This window comes from Rana temporaria, chromosome 7 (assembly GCF_905171775.1).
Source record: "Rana temporaria chromosome 7, aRanTem1.1, whole genome shotgun sequence".
NCBI classification, from domain to species: domain Eukaryota; kingdom Metazoa; phylum Chordata; class Amphibia; order Anura; family Ranidae; genus Rana; species Rana temporaria.
In genome coordinates this window covers 189576002-189599083 of record NC_053495.1, presented here as the reverse complement: position 1 = coordinate 189599083, position 23082 = coordinate 189576002, and the positions used below count along the sequence as shown (strand labels likewise).

At 41.8% G+C, this 23082-nt stretch overlaps 1 protein-coding gene across 6 annotated transcripts in view; it reads right to left on the bottom strand.

Annotated features, from left to right (window-relative positions):
* Positions 1–23082, bottom strand: part of SLC44A5 (solute carrier family 44 member 5) — a 219064-nt gene that overhangs the window by 84758 nt on the left and 111224 nt on the right. For 4 of the 6 annotated variants that reach the window (XM_040360677.1, XM_040360678.1, XM_040360681.1 and 1 more), the window contains exons 5-9: positions 17087–17171; positions 15559–15684; positions 11187–11247; positions 7743–7866; positions 4799–4831 (exon numbers count right to left, since the gene is read on the bottom strand). In XM_040360677.1, coding sequence (XP_040216611.1) covers positions 4799–4831; positions 7743–7866; positions 11187–11247; positions 15559–15684; positions 17087–17171 — 429 coding nt within the window. The remainder of the gene's footprint in view (positions 1–4798; positions 4832–7742; positions 7867–11186; positions 11248–15558; positions 15685–17086; positions 17172–23082) is intronic. The other 2 variants (XM_040360680.1, XM_040360679.1) reach the window with 1 other exon arrangement.

Below are 23082 nucleotides of genomic sequence, written 5' to 3'. Positions count from 1 at the left end.
GCTAGGCTTTATCCGGCCCTTGGGACACTCCCAATATGAAGAACAAATCCTCAGGCCCCGTACACACGTCCGAGGAACTCGACGGGCAAAACTCATCGTTTTGCTCGTCGAGTTCTGTGTGAAGCTGCCGAGGATCTCGGCGAGCCAACTTTCCTCATTGAACAACGAGGAAATAGAGAACATGTTCTCTATTTGGCTCAACGAGGAACTCGTCGGCTTCCTCGGCCGAAAGTGTACACACGACCGAGTTTCTCGGCAGAATTCAGCTCCGATCGAGTTTCTGGCTGAATTCTGCCAAGAAACTCGGTCGTGTGTACGGGGCCTCACACTTACACCAACAATGGGTCACTATTTCTTTCATTGATACCAATGATTGAATACTATTCCTCCCCTATTAGTAGTACTACTCCTCCTCCTACTGACCACCAACCCTGAGGCCATATTTATTCCCATTGATGCTGGTCCTGAGACATTTATTACCCCCCACTGGCCACAATCCGGCCCTCCTAAAGTCTGAAGGACAGAAAACTGGCCCTTTGTTTCAAAAGTTTGGAGACCCCTGGACAAGACCAAGCAGCTCCCTGCTGTGTGTACATCTAGTTTCAAAGTGTACATTATCTATCCATTTTGTATTATGTCAGCCCTTTCAAGCATTTGGATCACCATTTTCTTGCTTTCGGCAGTCTATTTATTTCTGGACATTTTAGAACCTGTTCAGTAATGTGAACCTCAATGTACATTAACAGTTTTTGAACCATTCCAGTAGACTTCGCTGGATAAACTTCAGGCCATAAAAAAATCTATGGGGCAGATCCACAGAGAGAGTACGCCGGTGTATCTACTGATACGCCGGCGTACTTTCAAATTTCCCACGTCGTATCTTTAGTTTGAATCCTCAAACCAAGATACGACGGCATCTGGGTTAGATCCGACGGGCGTATGGCTTCGTACGCCTTCGGATCTTAGATGCAATACTTCGGCGTCCGCTGGGTGGAGTTCTCGTCGTTTTCCGCGTCGAGTATGCAAATTAGCTATTTCCGACGATCCACGTACGCGCGGCCGTCGCATTCTCTTACGTGGTCTCTAGTCGGCTTTTTCCGGCGTATAGTTAAAGCTGCTGTTTTGCGGTGTATAGTTAGACTTGCCATGTTAAGTATGGCCGTCGTTCTCGCGTCGAAATTTGAATGTTTTTTTTTTGCGTAAGTCGTCCGTGAATCGGGATGGACGTAATTCACGTCTATGTTAAAAAAAATTACGTCCTTGCAACGTCATTTAGCGCAATGCACGGCGGGAAATTTAGGGACAGCACATGCGCAGTTCATTCGGCGCGGGGACGCGCTTCATTTAAATGAAACACGCCCCCTAATTACGCCACCAGAGATAGACTACGCCACCGTCACTTACGGCGCAAATTCTTCCAGGATTCGAACTAAAGCCAGGTAAGGTACGGCGGCGTAGCGTATCTCTGATACGCTGCACGGGTGCAGATCTCTGTGGATCTGCCCCAAAGCGTACATTATCTATCCATTTTGTATTATGTCAGCCCTTTCAAGCATTTGGATCACCATTTTCTTGCTTTCGGCAGTCTATTTATTTCTGGACATTTTAGAACCCGTTCAGTAATGTGAACCTCAATGTACATTTACAGTTTTTGAACCATTCCAGTAGATTTTGCTGGATAAACTTCAGTCCTCGAAAAAAAATGTATGTTACTAAATCAGAATTGTCTTTGTACTATTGAATAGGGCCCCTCGTTGATAAGAGTGTAAGCAACTATTTTGAAAGACGAATAAACAAGTCTGGCACATCAGTTCATTAGATGGCAACAATAGTATCCTAGTTTTAACAAACAAAAATGGATGCCTTCATTGCCTCCACTTGACATCTTCAACATGCCAAATAATGCCAAAATAGCCTGACTACTTATTATTTATTTATTTTATCATGCTAAGCTTATTTTTTTCCAACCACGGATGTATGACTCGGTCGAGACCATACATCACTGGCATTATTAATGGGTTAAACATTATGTAATGAGAATGTACACATCATGCTCTTGTGTTGAGTGTTGGCTTTCATGCAATACTGACATGTTCAGCTATAGAACACAGCAATGCCTGCCCACTTCCTGCGTCTGGGAAATGAAAGGGAATGGAAACCCCAACTGGATGACATTTTGTTTGCTAAAGCACTGTGTATCAGATACATTTGTTTTGTTTTTTTGTTAAAGGGTTACTTCGCCTTTACAGAAAACATGAACAGGCGAACACTGGACTCCCTCCTCAAACACCCGGTCCCCGCTGTACTTACCTCTGGCGAGCCCGAGTTATCGAGGCTCCCGAAGCCACTCTAGCGGCTCAGGGATTTCAAAACCCTGCTGTTCTTCCTCTTCTCTGCCAACGTTTACAAGACAGATCAGATGGATTCTGATTGGTCAGCACCATCCTTTACTATGCTGTGCTAAAAGGGTTTAATACACCTGTAAGTGTATTTTAATTAGACATGTGCATACTGAAATATTTTGTTTCGTAATTTAGTTTTCGTCCGAAAAATACATGTATTTAGTAACTCCCGAAATTCATTTTTATTTATTTAGTTTTTCGTTAAAATTCGTCCGAAAATCCAAATTAAGGTCGAATCTGTCATTGAAGGCTTATGGTGTCTGTTGAATGTTCTAAGAAAAAAAAAAGAAGATTCGACAGAATCTCTAAAAAAAAAAAAAATTTGACTCTTCATGTCTCTCTAGGTCGAATCTTCATGTCTCTCTATGTCGAATCTTCATGTCTCTCTATGTCGAATCTTCATGTCTCTCTATGTCGACTCGAATCTTCATGTCTCTCTATGTCGAATCTTCATGTCTCTCTATGTCGAATCTTCATGTCTCTCTATGTCGAATCTTCATGTCTCTCCATGTCGAATCTTCATGTCTCTCTATGTCGAATCTTCATGTCTCTCTATGTCGACTCTTCTTCATGTCTCTCTATGTCGAATCTTTTCTTTCTATGTCAAATCTTTTCTCTCTATGTCGACTCTTCTTCATGTCTCTCTATGTCGAATCTTTTCTTTCTATGTCGAATCTTCATGTCTCTATATGTCGACTCTTCTTCATGTCTCTCTATGTCGAATCTTTTTTTTCTATGTCAAATCTTTTCTCTCTATGTCGACTCTTCTTCAAGTCTCTCTATGTCGAATCTTTTCTTTCTATGTCGAATCTTTTCTCTCTATGTCGACTCTTCTTCATGTCTCTCTATGTTGAATCTTTTCTCTCTATGTCGAATCTTTTCTCTCTATGTCAAATCTTTTCTCTCTAGGTCGACTCTTCTTCATGTCTCTCTATGTCGACTCTTCTTCATGTCCCTATAATGTCGAATCTTTTCTCTCTATGTCGACTCTTCTTCATGTCTCTCTATGTGGAATCTTTTCTCTCTATGTCGAATCTTTTCTCTCTATGTGGAATCTTTTCTCTCTATGTCGACTCTTCTTCATGTCTCTCTATGTCGACTCTTCTTCATGTCCCTATAATGTTGAATCTTTTCTCTCTATGTCAAATCGTTTCTCTTTATGTAGAATTACTGTATATTGGACTAATAGAGTTAAGGATAGGCACATTTGACCGCAACGAAAACTAAAATAAAGCATTTGTTTATGTCGGATCTTTCGGTTTTCGTTTTCTGTGCTTTCGTTATCGTTTGTTAAGACGATAACGAAAATACCTGAAATTCGGACGAAAATGCATTCGGATTGAAAAAGAATGCACATGTCTAATTTTAATCAATCTTGAACACCTCGATAATTGAACCACTTCAATACGGGGCATTTTCACCCCCTTCCTGCCCAGACCAATTTTTCGTTTTCAGCGCTGTCGCACTTTGAATGACAATTGCGCGGTCATGCAACACTGTACCCAAATAAAATCTTTATGTTTATTTCCCCACAAATAGAGCTTTAGTTTGGTTGCATTTGATCACCTCTGCGGTTTTTATATTTTGTGCTATAAACAAACAAAGGGCGACAATTTTGAAAAACACACATTGGCCCGGTGCTTGCCTCTCTGCGCTGCGTCGGCGTGGCGTAAAGAAGATACGCTACGGCGGCATAAATATGCGCCGATGTATGTGAATCCGGGCCAATATTTTTAACTTTTTTGATTTAATAAATATCACAATTTGTTTTAAAAAAAAAGTTTTTTTTTTCCTCAGTTTAGGCCGATACGTATTCTTCTACAAATTTTTGGTAAAAAAAAATCACAATGAGCGTATTTGATCGGTTTGCGCAAAAGTTATAGCATCTACAAAATAGGGAATAGAATTATGGCATTTTTATTTATTTAAATTTTTTACTAGTAATGGCGGCGATTTGCGATTTTTATTGTGGCCGTGACATTGCGATGGACATACTGGAAACTTTTGACATGTTTTTGGGACCATTCACATTTATACAGCGATAAGTGCTATCTAGGAAAGATATTTCAGAACTCAAACTATCCTTTATCCAATCCCACCATGACTTTTATTTTAGCTTTATTCTAACATTTGATTTCTGGTCTACGTCAATGTGTTTATTGTGCATAGATGTAGTTTTTTTGTATCAATATGCTGAATCCTTCCAGGGCAAAATCCTTTCCACTTCCAGCCAAATCTCTCCAAGAATAAGTTTTCATTTTAAAATGTATTAAACATCATTAGATGTTATTCACAGAGCAGCTTAATAACATATTAATGTGAAGCGTCAGTATTGCTTTGTTCCAGCTGAACACATATAAGCCATACACAGAACATTGCAGAATGTGCTCTATAACCTTGTGTTTCCATGTCGGATGACAGTTACATGGCTACAAAACAAAATACACCTTGTTATGGAGATGAATTAGAGTTAAATTCACATTGATGACACACAACAGCAGCAATTTACATATTACAAAATGGGATGTATCAACGCATAAAACAATGCAAAACCACATTCTGAACCTCATATATACACAGCACAACATCATTTTGTGAGCCTAACAAGCAAAGGTTTAGAATGCACACCCATTTATTTATTTTTTTGCCTCAATCACAATAAACATTATTTACATTACATGGTCAATCCAACATCTTTGTCCCCGCCAGATGTAACTCAGTTGACGCGTTTCGCCTACAATCTGGGCTTAGGTAAAGAACTCTGGGCCAGATTCATGAACAATTACGGTGGTGTAACGTATCCCCTTTACGTTACTCCGCCGCAAGTTTTCGTCGTAAGTGCTTGATTCACAAAGCACTTATGTGTAAACTTGCGGCGGCGTAGCGTAAAGCCGTCCGGCGCAAGCCCGCCTAATTCAAATGGGGCGTGTACCATTTAAATTAGGCGCGTTCCCGCGCCGAACGTTCTGCGCGTGCTCCGTTAGGAAATTTCCCGCCGTGCTTTGCGCGAAATTACGGCGCCCCGACGTGTTTTTTGAACGGCGACGTCCTTTCGTATTCCCGGACGTCTTACGCAAAACAAATTTTGAAATTCGACGTGGAAACGACGGCCATACTTTAACATGGCTGGTCTAAATCTAAGCCATGAAATAGCAGGCTTAAGTTTGCAACAGGAAAAACCGACTACAAGAATGCGACGAACGCACGTACCTTCGTGGATCGCCGTAATCAGCTAATTTGCATACCCGATGCGGAAAACGACGCGAACTCCACCCAGCGGTCGCGGAAGTATTGCATCCTAAGATCCGAAGGCGTACGAAGCCGTACGCCTGTCGGATCTTAGCCAAAAGCCGTTGTATCTTTGTTTGTGAATTACAAATAAAGATACGACGCAGCAAATTTGAATTGTGAATCTGGCCCTCTGTATGCAAATTGGAATAAATGGCTCTAAAATATTAGGACTACATTTGCACTATAAACCAGCGCTGCTGGATGTAAAAAATGTAAATGTAGAAAGTGTAGAGCTAGAATTATAGCCAAAAATTTTAATAATATCTGTAACATATAGAATGCGTGAGAAATTAAATTGAAATTGAAACTGTGCAAATAAAGTCCACATAAGAAAAGTGTAAGGCCGCATACACACGATCAGTCCATCCGATGAGAACGGTCCGAAGGACCGTTGTCATGGGTTAACCGATGAAGCTGACTGATGGTCTGATGTGCCTACACACCATAGGTTAAAAACCGATCGTGTCAGAACGCGGTGACGTAAAACACATCGACGTGCTGAAAAAAACGAAGTTCAATGCTTCCAAGCATGCGTCGACTTGATTCTGAGCATGCATGGATTTTTAACTGATGCTTTTGCATACTAACGATCGGTTTTGACCTATCGGTTAGGTGTCCATCGGTTAAATTTTTAAGCAAGTTCAAAATTTTTTGACCGAAGGTTAACTGACCGATGGGGCCCACACACTATCGGTTTGGACCGATGGAAAGGTCCTTCAGCCCGTTTTCATCGGTTTTGACCGATCGTGTGTACGCGGCCTTACAAATATAAAGTTCACATGGACAGTTTAACCACTTGCCGTCTGCCCCATAGCAGCTTTACTGCTACAGGGCGGCTCTCCTGTGCAGGATCACGTATATATACAGCGGAACCTCGGATAACGAGCATAATCCGTTCCAGGAGACTGCTCGTAATCCAAAGCACTCGCATATCAAAGCGAGTTTCCCAATTGAGGTCAATGGAAACTAAAATAATTTGTTCCGCATTGACGCATGCGGTCAGAGGCGGGGCGCGCCAGAGAGCCTCAGAAACGGCCGGACAGGTGCGAGAACAGTTCCGCTGACCTCGGCAAACCTCGGAAAGACTCCGTTCACGAGCCTTTCTGAGGTTTGCCGAAGGCCAGCCGACCTGTCCTTGGGCCTTTCCGTGCATTTCCGAACGGCGAAAATATGCGCCGTTCGGCTCCGGCGCCCCACCCCACCTCTGGCCAAAAGCGGTACTGCACACTGCTTTGACCTGAATCCTGCTCGTTTTGCGAGACAACACTCGCAAACCGAGTAAGGATTTTCAGAAATACAGTGCTCGTATTGCGAAACACTTGTTAACCACATTACTCGCAATCCGAGGTTCCACTGTATATATATATGATTCTGCACTTCTGCCTGCAGGGGGCACGCACGCCAATGCTGCAAAGAGTTAAAGATCCAGCTCTAAGGTCGCTGTTTGACACCATTGCGGAGGTCCAGCGCGAATAGCAGAAGGTGCTTGACACTCTTCGAAAAGAAGACTTCCAGGACACATTCCAGAAGTGGCAGGAATGCTGGAAGCGCTGTATTGCTGTGCAAGGGGACTATTTTGAAGGTGATAGTGTGTAAGAGTAGGTAAATAAAGTACTTTCTTGAAACTTTTTGATACCATCTAGTTTGGACTAGAGGCTAACATACCATTTGTTTAGACTGTGCAAGGGTTCTTTGGGACTGGGGAGCCCATTTACACTAGATATGAGTCAGAAGGGATTTGGTCACATAGCTGTCAATAGACAAACAGAAAATGTTTTTACTTGGCCAGTAGTTGAATGGGTAAAGGGTCGGAAACTGGTCTTGCACAGGAGCCTTTTTGACGAACATTTCCACCACTGGGGTGGACTATGAGAAGTGAGAGTCCAAGGAGAGTAGGGGAAGGAGGGTTAGATACTGAATTCCACAAAACCTACAAGATGCTAGTGGGTCATTCATCCTACCACATTCCATTAATAACTGAAATAACGTGGACTGACCATTGATGCCTAAAGTCCTACAATTCACTGTATGATAAATAATATTTCTTACTTGGCTGCTTCTCTCAGAAGTGTGACGTTTCTCATTTTTCCCAGTCCGTCCTTAAATTCTGTCTTGTTTGCAACAGTTAGAATCCCGTTCCTGGTGGAGAAGTCAGGGAAGCACCTCTGCAGAACTGTTAGAAGAAAAGACAAGGTCAGACAATTCTGCAACGTTAAACTTCTGAAACAAGTGTGAAGGGGCCAATCAACAGGCAACATGCAGACATGATGAGACGCCTATTCTGTATTAATCTAGCTACATCCTTAAAGGGGTTGTAAATCTTTGTGTTTTTGTGTCTAACATAGCCTTGGTATGTATTGAGGCTATGTTGGCCCTTTTGTATAGGACATATATGGGCTCTATGTGAGATAACTGTCCCTACCAATTAAATATACACAATTTTCTTTCTAGTTTTTATTGTTCTCCTTCTGGCCCTCTGCAGCCACACTACGGCAGTTGGGTTTGCTGTCCTTGGTACGCTACCCTGTGCCAACCCCGCCATTTGGGAACATTGGGGTAGGTGGGGGGAATGTTATCTGGGGTTACGGGATGTTTGATTCCCACCATATGGTGGGAGGGGGGTGATATCTTGAGTACCCTGTCGTCTCACTATCTGGTATTGCGCACTTTGTTTATTTTGTATTTTTGACAATTACATGTATTCATTGAATTTCTCTTTTACAGCAACATTTAATATATGGTCTCGTCCTATTCCTCTGAAGAAGCCGATGTCTTGGCGAAACCTGTAGAAAAGATTGGACCCTTCACTATAACAGGCCTATACCACTCTGGCCACTAGTAAACGTAATGTACTCCTCCTTTGACTGTTGATTTTGATGTTAATTTCTGTTTGTTTGATATGTACTGTAATAAAAATTGTCATTTTAATATTACCTCTGATTGAGTCGTTCTGGCACCGCGAAAATCCCCATCCCCTTTAATCTTTTTCTTCAACTACCTTTGCGACAAGGTGCCTTATCTAATAAGGACATACCAGCTACTTTTTCTATAGCTAATAGTAGTCAGTCCTATTTAACTGGCCTTCTTCTGTAAAGGTACTACTGGGCTAGATTCATAAAGAATTTACGCCGGCGTATCTATTGATACGCCGCGTAAATTCAAATCTGCGCCGGCGTATCTTCTTTCTGTATTCAGAAAGCAAGATACGCCGAAATTAGGCTAAGATCCGACTGGTGTAAGTCTCTTACGTTGTCGTATCTTAGGGTGCATATTTACGCTGGCCGCTAGGTGGCGCTGCCGTCGATTTCAGCGTAGAATATGCAAATGAGCTGGATACGCCAATTCAGAAACGTACGTGCGCCCGGCGGATTTTTTTACTTTGTTTGCGTAAGGCTTTTTCTGGTGTAACGTTACTCCTGCTATACGAGGCATAGCCAATGTTAAGTATGGACGTCGTTCCCGCGTAGAATTTTGAAAATTTTACGTCGTTTGCGTAAGCCGTTCGCGAATAGGGCTTTGCGTAAATTACGTTCACGCCGAAAGCATTGACTATTTGCGACGTGGGTAGGAGCATGCGCACTGGGATACGTTCACGGCCGGCGCATGCGCCGTTCGTGAGAAACGTCATTTACGTGGGGTCATGTTTTATTTACATAAAACATGCCCACCTCTTGACAATTTGAATTCGGCGCGCTTACGCCGGCTGATTTACGCTGCCGCAACTTACGGAGCAAGTGCTTTGTGAATACTGCACTTCCCGTCTAAGTTGCAAAGTTGTAAATAACATACACTACGCCCGCACAAACTTACGGCGGGCTACGTGAATCTAGCCCTTTGTTTAGTCACGTATGAAAAAATGCATTGGCGGAGCTAGGACGCATGTCACGGTGCACACAACCTTCCAGTCACCATCTTGGATTCTGAAATACATGAGGTTTTTTTTATGTTCCAATGTGGAGCGTGGAGGCCTATAACACATTTATTGTATTGCCCTCCAAGGACATGAGGAGTGTGGAGGAGCTTTGAACCATGTCTCATTAGGGATTATGTCACTACAGCCTGATATGACCACTCCATGTATGAGGGTCATGCCCTTCCGGTAAGATGTGCACAGTGGTGGTGTGTTACACAGCTTTTTGCTTACAAGGTTCATCTCACAGGCATTGGAAGACAGAGGGTTTGCAAGCCTTTTGGGGTCACCGGCACAATTTCTTGGTTTTATGTGTAGACTATATAAAAACATACAGTGGAACCTCGGATTGCGAGTAACGCAGTTAACGAGTGTTTCGCAATACGAGCACTGTATTTCCTAAAATCCTAACTCGGTTGTCTTGCAATACGAGCAGGATTCAGGCCAAAGTGGTGTGCTCTCCGGCGCCCCAAGCACAAGCTGATTTTTGAGAAGGGGGGGTGTCCCTGAATGGTAGTTTGGAAATGTGGTCACCCTATGCCTGAACGGTCGTACTTTTTTCCGAATGGACAGATTTTTAATAAAGTTCCAAAAGATATGCAGACAAGAGCCCTCTTTCTGGCCACATCGCCAGCAGAATTTGGATGTGTGCAGAAAGATTTTATGTAGCATGGTTGGAACCCTGTACCATCGACATAAGATCTGGTAGCCCTGCTCTTGAAATATGTTAGAAATGGAAGACTTGCATGCAAACAATTAAAGTGGATGTAAACCCAATTTTTTTTTTTTTTATGTCACAATGTAGAGAATACGATTTCCTATCATCTGTGCCCAGTCTTGCCACACAGAGTTAATCCAGCGCTGAGCAATCCTCTTTTTATTGTTCAGTGAAATAAAACAGACTTCCAGATAAAGACCAAAGTCCTTGCTTGAGTGACAGGTTATTTACATATCTCGTGCACTAGCTTGCAGACATGCACAGCTTTTTGTCTATGTATATTCTGATGGCTGTTTACACTGAACTGTGGATCACCCCATATTTTGAAAACATTTAATCAAAACACAGGAAAGACAGCCAATCCTGCATGAGATATGTAAATAACCTGTCACTCAAGCAAGGACTTTGGTCTTTATCTGGAAGTCTGTTTTATTTCACTGAACAATAAAAAGAGGATTGCTCAGCACTGGATTAACTCTGTGTGGCAAGACTGGGCACAGATGATAGGAAAACGTATTCTCATACTGTTGCATCCACTTTAAGTCTATTTGACTTGGCTGGGGAGAAAGTCAACTGTAGATCCTCCTCCCACTTAGGTATGTAAGATGGGGCGAAACCTGTAGGAGAATGACTTTCTTTAACCATCACCTACTGATAAGTAGAATTCAGCGCCTCTGATATACACATTCCTGTAATAAAAGCTTGACAGGGGTTCTAAACTTTTCAATTTTTATTTTATTTGGACAGAGTGGGGCTTTAACTTGTGTAATCTTAAATGTAGCCCAGATTAAACAATACTTTAATAAGTATTTCTATATTTAAAATTCTGTTATTTAGTACACATACGATAGCAACAAAAACTTACACGGCCTACTTGGAACAATCATAGATGGGCAGTCTTCATCCCGTAAAACTTCTGCAATAGACTGAGATAATCACAGATCAGGCAAAGCTTCTACAGATTTATACTTTTATACAAAAACCAGATAACTGTCTATCATACTTCTCTATGTGGGTGAAGCATTTCTTGTTTTATAATATACAGATTTCCGATTTATTATGGATCTTTACATAGGTGTGCGTAGCCTATTGCATTAGGATGTGCACCCCAAAGCTCAAACACATATGCGCAGTAGAGCAGTGGATGGTGTCAGGAGTAGGGATGAGCCGAACACCCCCCCCCCCCCGTTCGGTTCGCACCAGAACCTTCGAACGGACCGAGCGTTTGCGCGAACATTTAGAACCCCATTGACGTCTTGGGGACTCGAACGTTCGAATTCAAAAGTGCTGATTTTAAAGCCTAATATGCAAGTTATTGTCCTAAAACGTCTTTGAGAACCCGGGTCTTGCCCCAGAGAACATGTATCAATGGATTTTTTTTTTAAAAAACGGTTGTTTTTAATGATTTTAGTGATTTTAATGATGCTTAAATAAAAAAAAAAAATTATGAAAAATTCCTTTAAATATTGTACCTGCTGGGTGTCTATAGTATGCCTGTGAAAACGTCTTTGAGAACCCGGGTCTTGCCCCAGGGAACATGTATCAATGGAAAAAAAGTTTTAAAAACTGTTGTTTTTTTTCAGGACCCGGGTTCTCAAAGATGTTTTCACATGCATACTATAGACACCCAGCAGGTACAATATTTAAAGGAATTTTTCATTTTTTATTTTTTTATTTAAGCATCATTAACCACTTAAGCCCCGGACCAAAATGCTGCCTAGAGACCCAAGGTGTTTTTACAGTTCGGGACTGCATCGCTTTAACAGACAATTGCGCGGTCATGCGACGTGGCCCCCAAACAAAATTGGCGTCCTTTTTTCCCCCACAAATAGAGCTTTCTTTTGGTGGTATTTGATCACCTCTGCAGTTTTTATTTTTTGCGCTATAAACAAAAATAAAGCGACAATTTTGAAAAAAATGCAATATTTTTTACTTTTTGTTATAATAAATATCCCCCAAAAACATATATAAAACATTTTTTTCCCTCAGTTTAGGCCGATACGTATTCTTCGACCTATTTTTAGTAAAAAAAATCGCAATAAGCGTTTATCGATTGGTTTGCGCAAAATTTATAGCGTTTACAAAATAGGGGATAGTTTTATTGCATTTTTATTAATTATTTTTTTTTTACTACTAATGGCGGCGATCAGCGTTTTTTTTCGTGACTGCGACATTATGGCGGACACTTCGGACAATTTTGACACATTTTTGGGACCATTGTCATTTTCACAGCAAAAAATGCATTTAAATTGCATTCTTTATTGTGAAAATGACAGTTGCAGTTTGGGAGTTAACCACAGGGGGCGCTGTAGGAGTTAGGGTGCATCTAGTGTGTGTTTACAACTGTAGGGGGGTGTGGCTGTAGGACTGACGTCATCGATCGAGTCTCCCTATATAACGGATCACTCGATCGATGCAGCCGCCACAGTGAAGCACGGGGAAGCCGTGTTTACACACGGCTCTCCCCGTTCTTCAGCTCTGGGGAGCGATCGCGACGGAGCGGCTATAAACAAATAGCCGCGCCGTCGTTCCGGATCGCTCCCCGAGCGAACCCGACCGCCGCATGTAGCGGGGGGGGTCCGGATCGGACCCCCCACCCGCTAGAAGGCAAGGACGTACATGTACGCCCATGTGCCTGTACGTGCCATATTGTGGACGTATATGTACATGCGGGGGTCGGGAACTGGTTAAAATCACTGCTCCTGAATCTTTAGGTGCAAACTACAGAGCACACGGCCAGTACACACCAAGTAGCTTTAGGTGCAAGCTACAGAGGACACAGGCAATAAACCACATAAGAATACTGCAGCTAGCACAATCACCTGCCTGCCAGTAAATTAGGAAGAACTGATCTAGCTAAACTATACAGTGTATAAATATATGTACAACACCTGGGATGTATATATATCCTCTACACACTGTAACATTAACTGACTAGCCTGCCTGCTCTATCTACCTGCAAAAAATGACACTCTCTCTGTCCTCTCTTAACCACCGCAACACACTACACAAGGCCGACCTGCAGGCAGCCTTTTATAGTGTGGGGCATGTACTAAACCCCCTGAGCCATAATTGGCCAAATCCACCCTGGCTTTGGCGAATTATGGCTCTTCGTTTTTTGCAAGCTGTGATTGGCCAAGCATGCAGGCACACCCAGCACACACTGTGCGTACACCTATGGATCTTTATAATTGAACAAAATGGTCAATTGGGGGGGGGGGATTTTTACATTTTAAAGTGTATTTTTTCATCTTGAATCTAATAGAGAAGGGATAAAACCTTAGGATTCAGGTTTTAGTTTGACTTCTGTGTTATATTGGGGACATTTGCCTTCACTTCCTGTAGACAGAAAATAAAGGGAAATGTCTGCAGCAATGGAGAGAAAATCTCAAAGAGGCAAAGTGGGGGGGACGGGGACGCAACTACCTTTCACAGTTTCTACAGAAGCTCCAAAAAGGAAAGAGGGGAACCACTTGTATGGAGTTGCAGTGTGGTGTCAGTAAACCAGACGTAATAACAGAACTGTATTGTATATAAAAAGTCCAAACAACACAACTACCTGGTGGAAAGGCAACCAAACCGGGTGCACCCACAAAATGTTGCAGAGAACAGGGTAGCAGCAGGTCTGGGATGCTCCGACAGTGTCTGTCTGGAAAGATAGAATGCAGCCTGGCTGGTCCAAATGGGAAGTCTTCCAGTAAAGATAGCGGCCCGGATTCAGAAAGAATTGCGTATCTTTTTGCGGGCGTAGCGCATCTCATATGCGCTACACCGCCGTAACTAAGTCAGGCGAGTACCGTATTCAGAAACAATTTGCATCCTTAGTTACGACGGCGTAGCGTATATGGGCCCGCGTAATTCAAAGTAGGTTGGCAGTGGGCGTGTTTTATTAAAATGAACCGTGACCCCATGCAAATGAGGGGCCGAACGAACGGCGCATGCGCGCGCATGCCCAGAGTCACGTCGCAAATACTACCCAAGATATGTCGGCTCAATGCTTAGTCAACGTGAACGTAACTTACGCCCAGCCCCATTCACGTACGAGTTACGCAAACGACGTAAAGTACAACGCTGTTCCGACGTTTCCGACGTCCATACCTAACATGACTTACCCCTGCTTTATGAGGGGTAAAGTTACGCCGGACCGACGCCTTACGTAAACGGCGTAACTAAATCCGACGGGCTAAAGTATGTTTCTGAATCGGCGTATCTACCTCATTTGCATATTCTACGCGTATATCTACGGAAGCGCCCCTAGCGGCCAGCGTAAATATGCACCCAAGATACAACGGCGTAAAAGACTTATGTCAGTCGTATCTTGGAAAAAAACTAACGTAAATGCCTTTCTGAATAGGCGTAAAGATGCGACGGCGCACATTTAAAATTACGGCGGGCATATCTGGAGATACGCCGCCGTAAATCCTTTCTGAATCCGGGCCAGCATGTCCATGCCCTTTCCCTACTCACCAGGAACCTACCGCTATTGCTGTCAGATGGATGACCAGTCCCTACACTACCCACCAGTGGCAGCCCGTCTATAGGGGGCGCACGGGCACCGCCCCTTCTATCCATGCATCCGGCCCCCTAATCTACATGCGGGGCACTGGACACATGGATTTCAATAAGGTCTTTTTTTTTGGCTTCAAAAAAAGGTAGAGCACTGCGCCCCGAGCCCACCCACTTGTGTGACAACAGCAAAGCTATATTCGCTATTGTCTTCCTGATTCTCCTCCCAGCCCACCGCATTCCCGTCCATCTTCCAGGGTGGGACGGGGGGTTGCGTTGGTTTGTCTTCTCTGGATGTGAGGATGCAGAGGGACAGTCCACCACTGGAGCACTTTCATCCGGGTAAGTGGAGGATCAGGTAAGTTAAACCGTTTAACCGTATGGCCATCCGTCTGATTTAGGCGGATCAGGTTGGATGTCAGCGGACATGTCTCCGCTTACATCCAACACTCTATAGGATTGCATGGAGCGGCCGTTCAGGTCCGACTGTGTGAAAGGGGCCTACATCTTCTGCGCAGGTGAGAGGGGTTTTCTAGACCCCCTTTTTTTTCTATTACTCAAGAAAACCCTAGAAACCTCTGGAGGAACCCTGGGATTCAATGGAACCCTAGTTGAGAAACCCCAATCTAGTTGCAAGATCCAGTGTAGATATGATTATTTTAATTACAGCCGTGTACATGAGCCCTTTCTGAACGGCTATTTTATGTAATCATTTCTCCTTCTCCACTCACCTTCCTGGGGTTGTTGAAGCCAGGCTTACAGAACTGCCGGTAATATTCCCAGTAGCTGCTGTTGTACCTGTTGGCTTGCATGTCTAAGTAGGTTGCAAATCTATCCGGACACTTGGAAACGCACAACTGTAGATAAAGACAATGGAGTCAGCAGCCAATCACATGTGACACATGAGTATAAAATGTTACAATTTACACACAGACATTTTTTTAAAAGCAGAACATGCGTAAAAAGTAAATCCGTTGAGTTAAATTTGTTTAATTTGTTTTCGGAATTCATTGTTTATTCGTTTTTGAATCAATTTCGAAAAGTTTTCTAATCAATTTTGAAAAGTTTTCCTTTTCGAAATGTTTTCTAATTCGAACAGTTTTCCAGTTTCCAAAAATAATAAAATAGAATAGAAAATAGGTAATAATAAACTCTCTCGTGAAAGTTTGCCAGAAAGGGAAGGAGGGAGTCATAAGAGGGCCAATGAGAGCTGTAGGGCTGGAGGTGTGCCTCTGCATGTCTGTGTAAATCCAGGAAGTGAACACGCAGCAGCTTCAGCTGCCCACAGTTAAAATGGATGCAGCCGGACTCAGAGGAGGGAGATTCCTGCAGAATATTTGGCAAGTACAGAATCACAGTATATATAAAATAATATGCAAAGTGGTTGGAGGGAAGCTTCAGAATGGCAAAGATGTTTTTATTAAAAATTATGTGAGCAGAGTGCAGTTCCTCTTTAACTTAAGGACCGCCTCCAGAATGGCACGGCTGGGCACAAGCACGTACCAGTACGTCCTCTTTAAAGCGGTGGTTCCCCCTTAAAAACAACTTTTTTTTTTTCCACTGCCCCCCCACATTCCATCACGATTAAGGCTCTTATTATTTTTTTTCCTGCTGTACATACCTTAGTACAGCATATTCACCCGTGCATCCGGGTTGCGAGTCCCGCGGGAGTGGGCGTTCCTCACATGGTGTTGATTGACGTTTTGCCCAAAAACGAGCTCTCCCCCCGTCGCGTAAGCCGCGTCACGGTTGGCGAAAGGAGCCGAACGGCGAGTCGGCGCTATACTGCGCATGCGCATCGCCGTTCGGCTCCTAATGCCTTAATCGTGATGGAATGTGGGGGGGCAGTGGAATAAAAAAAAGTTGTTTTTAAGGGGGAACCACCGCTTTAAGTGCCCAGCCGTGGGTCGCGGGCGCACGCCCACGGTGCGCGCCCGCGACCCGGTCCGAAGCTCCGTGACCGCGGGACCCGATCGCCGCTGGAGTCCCACGATCGGTCCCCGGAGCTGAAGAACGGGGAGAGCTGTGTGTAAACACAGCTTCCCCGTTCTTCACTGTGGCGCTGTCACTGATAATGTGTTCCCTATAATGTGTTCACTAAAAAAAGAAAAGAGGATTGCTCAGAGCTGGATTAACTCTTTGTGGCAAGACTGGGCACAGATGATGGGAAATCTTATACTCTACATTGTGACAGCCAAGAAAAAAAAAATGTGGGGTTACATCCACTTTAACTGTGTATGTGTGTGCACTGATTCATACCTGAATGGTGGGACACTGCAAATTGATGAGCACCAGAGGACTTGCACATTGCAGGATATTAAAATACATTAAGAGTGTCTTGTTCCTGAAATAAATCATAAAGACAATAAATGAATAATATGTGTATTCCATAAGACAAGTATGAACATTTAAACCACATTAATCACAGCAATATTTTTTTTTATATTAAAGTGGACATTATCAGTTGTCAGGTTTATTATTTCATGTTAGGTGTATGGGGATTCTAAGAAATGTCTAAACATTCCAGGTATTTATTGCCTCTCAAAGATCACAGTATTCCCCCTGACAATGTCTTCATCTGCATTCCTCTCCAGAATGTTGAAGACATCTTTGTTCAGTAGACATGTGCAATTCATTTAGGTCCAAATTCGTTTTTTTAACAAATTTTGTCAAATTAGTTAATTCCGAAATTTCGAATTTCCGAAATTCCAAAATTTCGAAAATTCGAAAATTTTGAAAATTCGAAATTCAAAAATTTCAAAAATTCAAAATTCCAAAATTTTGAAAATTCGAAATTTCCGAAATTCAGAAATTCGAAATTTCGAAAATACAGAGATTCGAAATTTGGAAATTCAAAAATAAGAAAGAAAAAAAGAAAATTCAAAAGAAAGAAAATTCGAAAATCTGAAGATCTGAAATAATAACTAATAATAACTTAAAGCGGTAGTAAAGTTATTTTTTTAACTTTTACCTACAGGTAAGCCTATAATAAGGCTTTACCTGTAGGTAAAAAAAAAAATCTCCTTAACCTTTATGGTTTAGGAGATATTCCCCTCGCAATGAGCCACTGAATGCAGTGGCGCATGCGCACAGGGAATTTTTGGCTTAAGCCCCGGCAGCCGGACCTTGCCGGAAAAAAGGCTCCTGCGCACTTGCGAGAGTGACGACATCATGGCTCCAGCCACTCAGAGCGCTGGAGCCAGGATACCCAGAAGACACGGCGAGGCAAGATGTCATCTCCCTCGGCGTGGACCAGGTAAGTTACTGATGCCTCGATCTAAGGTAAGTATTTCATAATGAGCTAGTATGCGGTGCATACTAGCTCATAATGCCTTTTCCTTAAATGGGTTAAAAAAAAAAAAAAAGTTCAGCGGGTTTACTACCGCTTTAACTATTACTAACTATTAAATTACAGGTATTGGAGTGTCCTTTAAATTTATCCGAAGTTCCGAAATATGGGAAATATTGAATGCTGCATCTAAACTAATTGAATGTAACAATCTAATAATAATAAATAATAATAATAAAAACTTTTTATCATTATTATTTTTATTATTTATTATTAGTTTGTTTCATTCCATTTGTTTAGATGTGGCATTCGTTATTACAGAAAATTCGTAAATTCGGATAAATTTGTATTCGTTACGTTCACTAAGGCCCCGTACAGACGAGCGGACATGTCCGCTGGGAGATTTCGGTCTGATGGCTGTACACACCATCAAACCGAAATCCGCGCGGACAGAGAACGCAGTGACGTAGACGACACCGACGTTCTCTATCGCGCAAGTTCAATGCTTCCACGCATGCGTCGAATCAATTCGACGCATGCACGGGATTTCTGTCCGCTGGTTAGACGTACTAACCAGCGGACATGTCCGCCGGACAGCTTCCCAGCGGACATGTTTCTTAGCATGCTAAGAAACATTTGTCCGCTGGAAATCTGTCCGCTAGCCTGTACACATGATCGGATCTGTCCGCTGACACTGGTCGGCGGAGCAGTTTCAGCGGACATGTCCGGTCGTGTTTACGAGGCCTAACAAATTTCAATGTAAATTTCAATACCTATAATTTAATAGTTATTATTAGTTCGTTAGTTATTATTTAGAATTTTTGTTCTTTTGAATCTCATGGATTTTCTTTTTTATTTTCAGATTTTCAAATTTTCAGGTTTTTGAAACTTCAAATTTTTTGGATTTTCTAATTTTCCAATTTTGAATTTCCGAAAATTCTGAAACTCAGAATTTCGAAAACTTTGAAATTTGAATATTCGGAATTTGAAAATTCAAGATTTTCAAAACTCCAGAATTTGAACATTCAAAAATTTGGAAAGTCGAAATTCGGAAATTCAAAAATAAGAATGAAAGAATGAAAATCTGAAAATTCAAAAGAACGAAAATTCGAAAAAAAATAACTATTACTAACTATTAAATTACAGGTATTGGAATTTCCTTTCAAATTTGTTAGTGAACGCAACAAATACGATATTATCCGAAGTTAGAAATTATGGAAAATAACAAATGCTGCATCTAAACTAATTGAATGTAACAATCAAATAATAATAAATAATAATATATTTTTTTTATTATTATTATTTTTATTATTTATTATTCATTTTGTTTCATTCCATTTGTTTAAATGCGGCATTCGTTATTACAGATAATTCGTAACTTTGGATAAATTTGTATTGGTTACGTTCACTAACAAATTTGAAAGAAAATTTCAATACCTATAATTAGACATGTGCACAGCAAAAATTTTACTTTATTTCTGTTTCGTTTCTGTTCGTTTATCGTGATCCGTAACGAGTTGTAATTTCGTAAGACGTTAGTTATCGTATTCGTACTCTTTAGTATTTTCGTAACACTCTTTTTTCCGTTTCCGTTTTTTTCTGTTAGTTTATTTTTCGTTGAATCGATATTAGTATTTTCGTTATATTTTGTATTCTGCCGCGTTCGTATTTTTAAAATGATTTTATTCGTTCCTTCGTTTTTACGTTAGTTTAACTTTCATTGTTTTGCTATTCGTATTTACATTATATTTTCCATCATGCCGCGTTCGTATTTTCGTAAGAAATATATTTTCGTTGCTTTATGATGATTCGTATTTTCATGTCTAATTTCCTTTGATTGTAAAAACGTACTTTTGTAGATTTTATTGCATTCGGAATTCTGTTAGAATACATTTTACGTTTATTCGACACATTACTCGTCGTAATTTTGTAATTCGTACTTTACTGTGATTGACTTGACTGTCTTAGTTAGTTAGCACACTCCCTGTCTAGAATGAAGTCTGACGTAGAAGAAAACTAAAATATGTCAGATATTACAAATACAAATCTAGAAATTAGATGCACTGCAGTCTAACACAGGAAAAGACACAAGGAGCCAGGAGGTAATGAGAAAGAAGCTCATTGGGGGAAGGAACAAACCTCTTCAGAGGGACAGCGCTCAGTGGCTATTGGTCAATGTCCAGAAATATTTCAGTACTAACGAAAGCTAATTTACATTATTTTGTATTTTTGTTGTTTTCATTTCCGTTTTCCGAAGATTCGTAATTTATTTTTCATTAGTTTTGATTTTCGTTTTTTATTCTTTGTTCGGCATTTCGGTTGTTTTCTTTTCGGTCTTCGAATATTAGTAAGTTTGCATTTTCGTTCATTTTGTTTTTCGTAATTATAATTTTTTTTGGTATTTTCGTTGTTTCTATGTTTTCGTTTCTTTCATCTTTCGTATATTCGTTGTTTTTCATATTCGTTATTTTGAAAATATCGTTATTCGTTATTAATTGCGCTAAACCGTTTGTTCATTCAATGTTAACGAATCAACTAAAATAACGAAAATTGACGGAAAACTTATTTTCCGTACTTAAAAAATTGCACATGCCTACCTATAATTTAAAGTGGAGTTCCACCCATAAATATAACATTACATCAGTAGTTTTAAAAAAATGTCATTAGTCCTTTACGATTTTTTTTTTTTTTTAGATGCCTTCAAAGTGTTGTTGCTAGGCAGAATAGTTAATCTTCCCACTTCCTGCACCTAGGTGCTTATTGCACCGCACAGACTCCTGGGAATGTAGTGGGTGTAACTTTCCAGGAGTCTGTGCACTCCCCAGTCTCAAAGAATCATGTGACTTGGATAGCACAGGTGCTGAAACCTGATCTGACACTGCTTGTGCAGCACTGAGCATGTGCTAGATCTGCAAGGCTGAAATCCAGGAAGTCATACAGTCTGGCTTCATGATGCCCACACTTAAGATGGCCCCAGTCAATTTCTATTTTATAAAGTGTCTAAATGCTGTAACAACCTAACAAAACGGACCTTAGTTTACAGACTAACTTTACTAGAATACATTAAAGCAGGGGTTCACCCTATAAAATAAAATATATATATTTTTTTCTTCTAGCCTAAAATTCGGCATTGTAGCGCGAGCTACAGTATGCCGGTCTTAATTTTTTTATCGCCGTACTCACAGTGTAATTGTACATCGTAGATTCCGACTGCCCACGGGGAATGGGCGTTCCAATCCAGACGGAAGGTGATTGACGGCCGGCTCTGGCGCGTCACGCTTCTCCGGAAATAGCCGAAATAGGCTTGGCTCTTCACGGCGCCTGCGCATAGTCTGTGCGCAGGCGCCGTGAAGAGCCGAGACCTACTCCGGCTGTCCGGCCGAATTGTATGCTACAATGTTGTTCTGCAGGGTGAACCACCGCTTTAAGCTTGTGTATTACTGGGGTATTTATATATAAAAAGTGAAATTGTGGCCGGAACTCCGCTTTAATAGTTATTATTAGTTAGTTATTATTTAGAATTTTTGTCCTTTTGAATTTTATGGATTTTCTTTTTTAATTTTCAGATTTTCTCATTTTCAGGTTTTTGGATCTTCAAATTTTTCGGATTTTCGAATTCCGAATTTACGAAAATTCGGACACTCAGAATTCGAAAACTAAGTCAGAGGATGAACAAGTCGGGGAAAACGTTTCTTACTAAAGAAAATTAAACTGTTTGTTTTGCAAGAGAATTTTTCGCAGATCTTAGTGAATGAGATGAAGCACTGGTGACCTCCATTATCCAATCACGGTCAAGCAAAAATGCTCTTTCTTTTAATATTCCATGCATGTGATTGGGTATTCTATCTTGACAAAGTGAAATTTCTCCACATTCACTAATCCCTGGGGAAAGTTTCCTTTGCACACTGCTAGCTGGATTCACGTAGATGAGCCTAACGTTAGGCAGGCGTAGCGTATCTCATATACGCTACGCCAGCCGTAAGTTAGAGAGGCAAGTGCTGTATTCACAAAGCACTTGCGTCCTAAGTTACGACGGCGTAGCGTAAATGTGCCGGCCTAAGCGCGCCTAAATCAAATTGTGAAGAGGTGGGCGTGTTTTATGCTAATGAATCGTGACCCGACGTGATTGACGTTTTGAACGAACGGCGCATGCGCCGTCCGTGGACATATCCCAGTGCTCCAAATTACGCCGCAAAGACTTATTATTTTAGACGTGAACGTAAATTACGCCCAGCCCCATTCACGGACGACTTACGTAAACGACGTAGAAATTAAAAAAATTTACGCGGTTCCGATGTCCATACTTAACATTGGCTGCGCCATCTTTTTGGTGGAATAACTTTAAGCCTGAAAACGCCTTACGTTAACAGCGTATCTTTACTGCGACGGGCAAGCGTACGTTTGTGAATAGGCGTATCTCGCTGATTTACGCGCAAATCAGCGTACACGCCCCTAGTGGCCGGCCTAAATAGACAGCTAAGAAACGACGGCGCCCGTGGTCGTATCTTAGCTAGATTTAAGTGTATCTCAATTTGAGAATACACTTAAATTTACGACGGCGCAGATTCAGAGTTACGATGGCGTATCTACTGATATGCCGGCGTAACTCTCTCTGAATCTGGCTACCCAACTTCTCTTGTATACTTAACGGCCTATTTTCCTTTAGTAATTCAACCCCTATGACTGTGGTTTTCACTTAAAGCGGATGTGCCACTAAAACAATATATTAAAAGCTAGCAGCTACAAATACTGCAGCTGCTGACTTTTAATATAAGGACACTTACCTGTCCTGGAGTCCAGCGGTGATCGCAGCAGAGGATGAGCCGATCGCTCGTCACCCTGCTGCTCCCCCCTCCATCCACGGTGAGGGAACCAGGAAGTGAAGCGCTGCGGCTTCACTGCCCGGTTCCCTACGGCGCATGCGCGAGTCGCGCTGCGCCCGCCGATTGGCTCACACGCTGTGTGC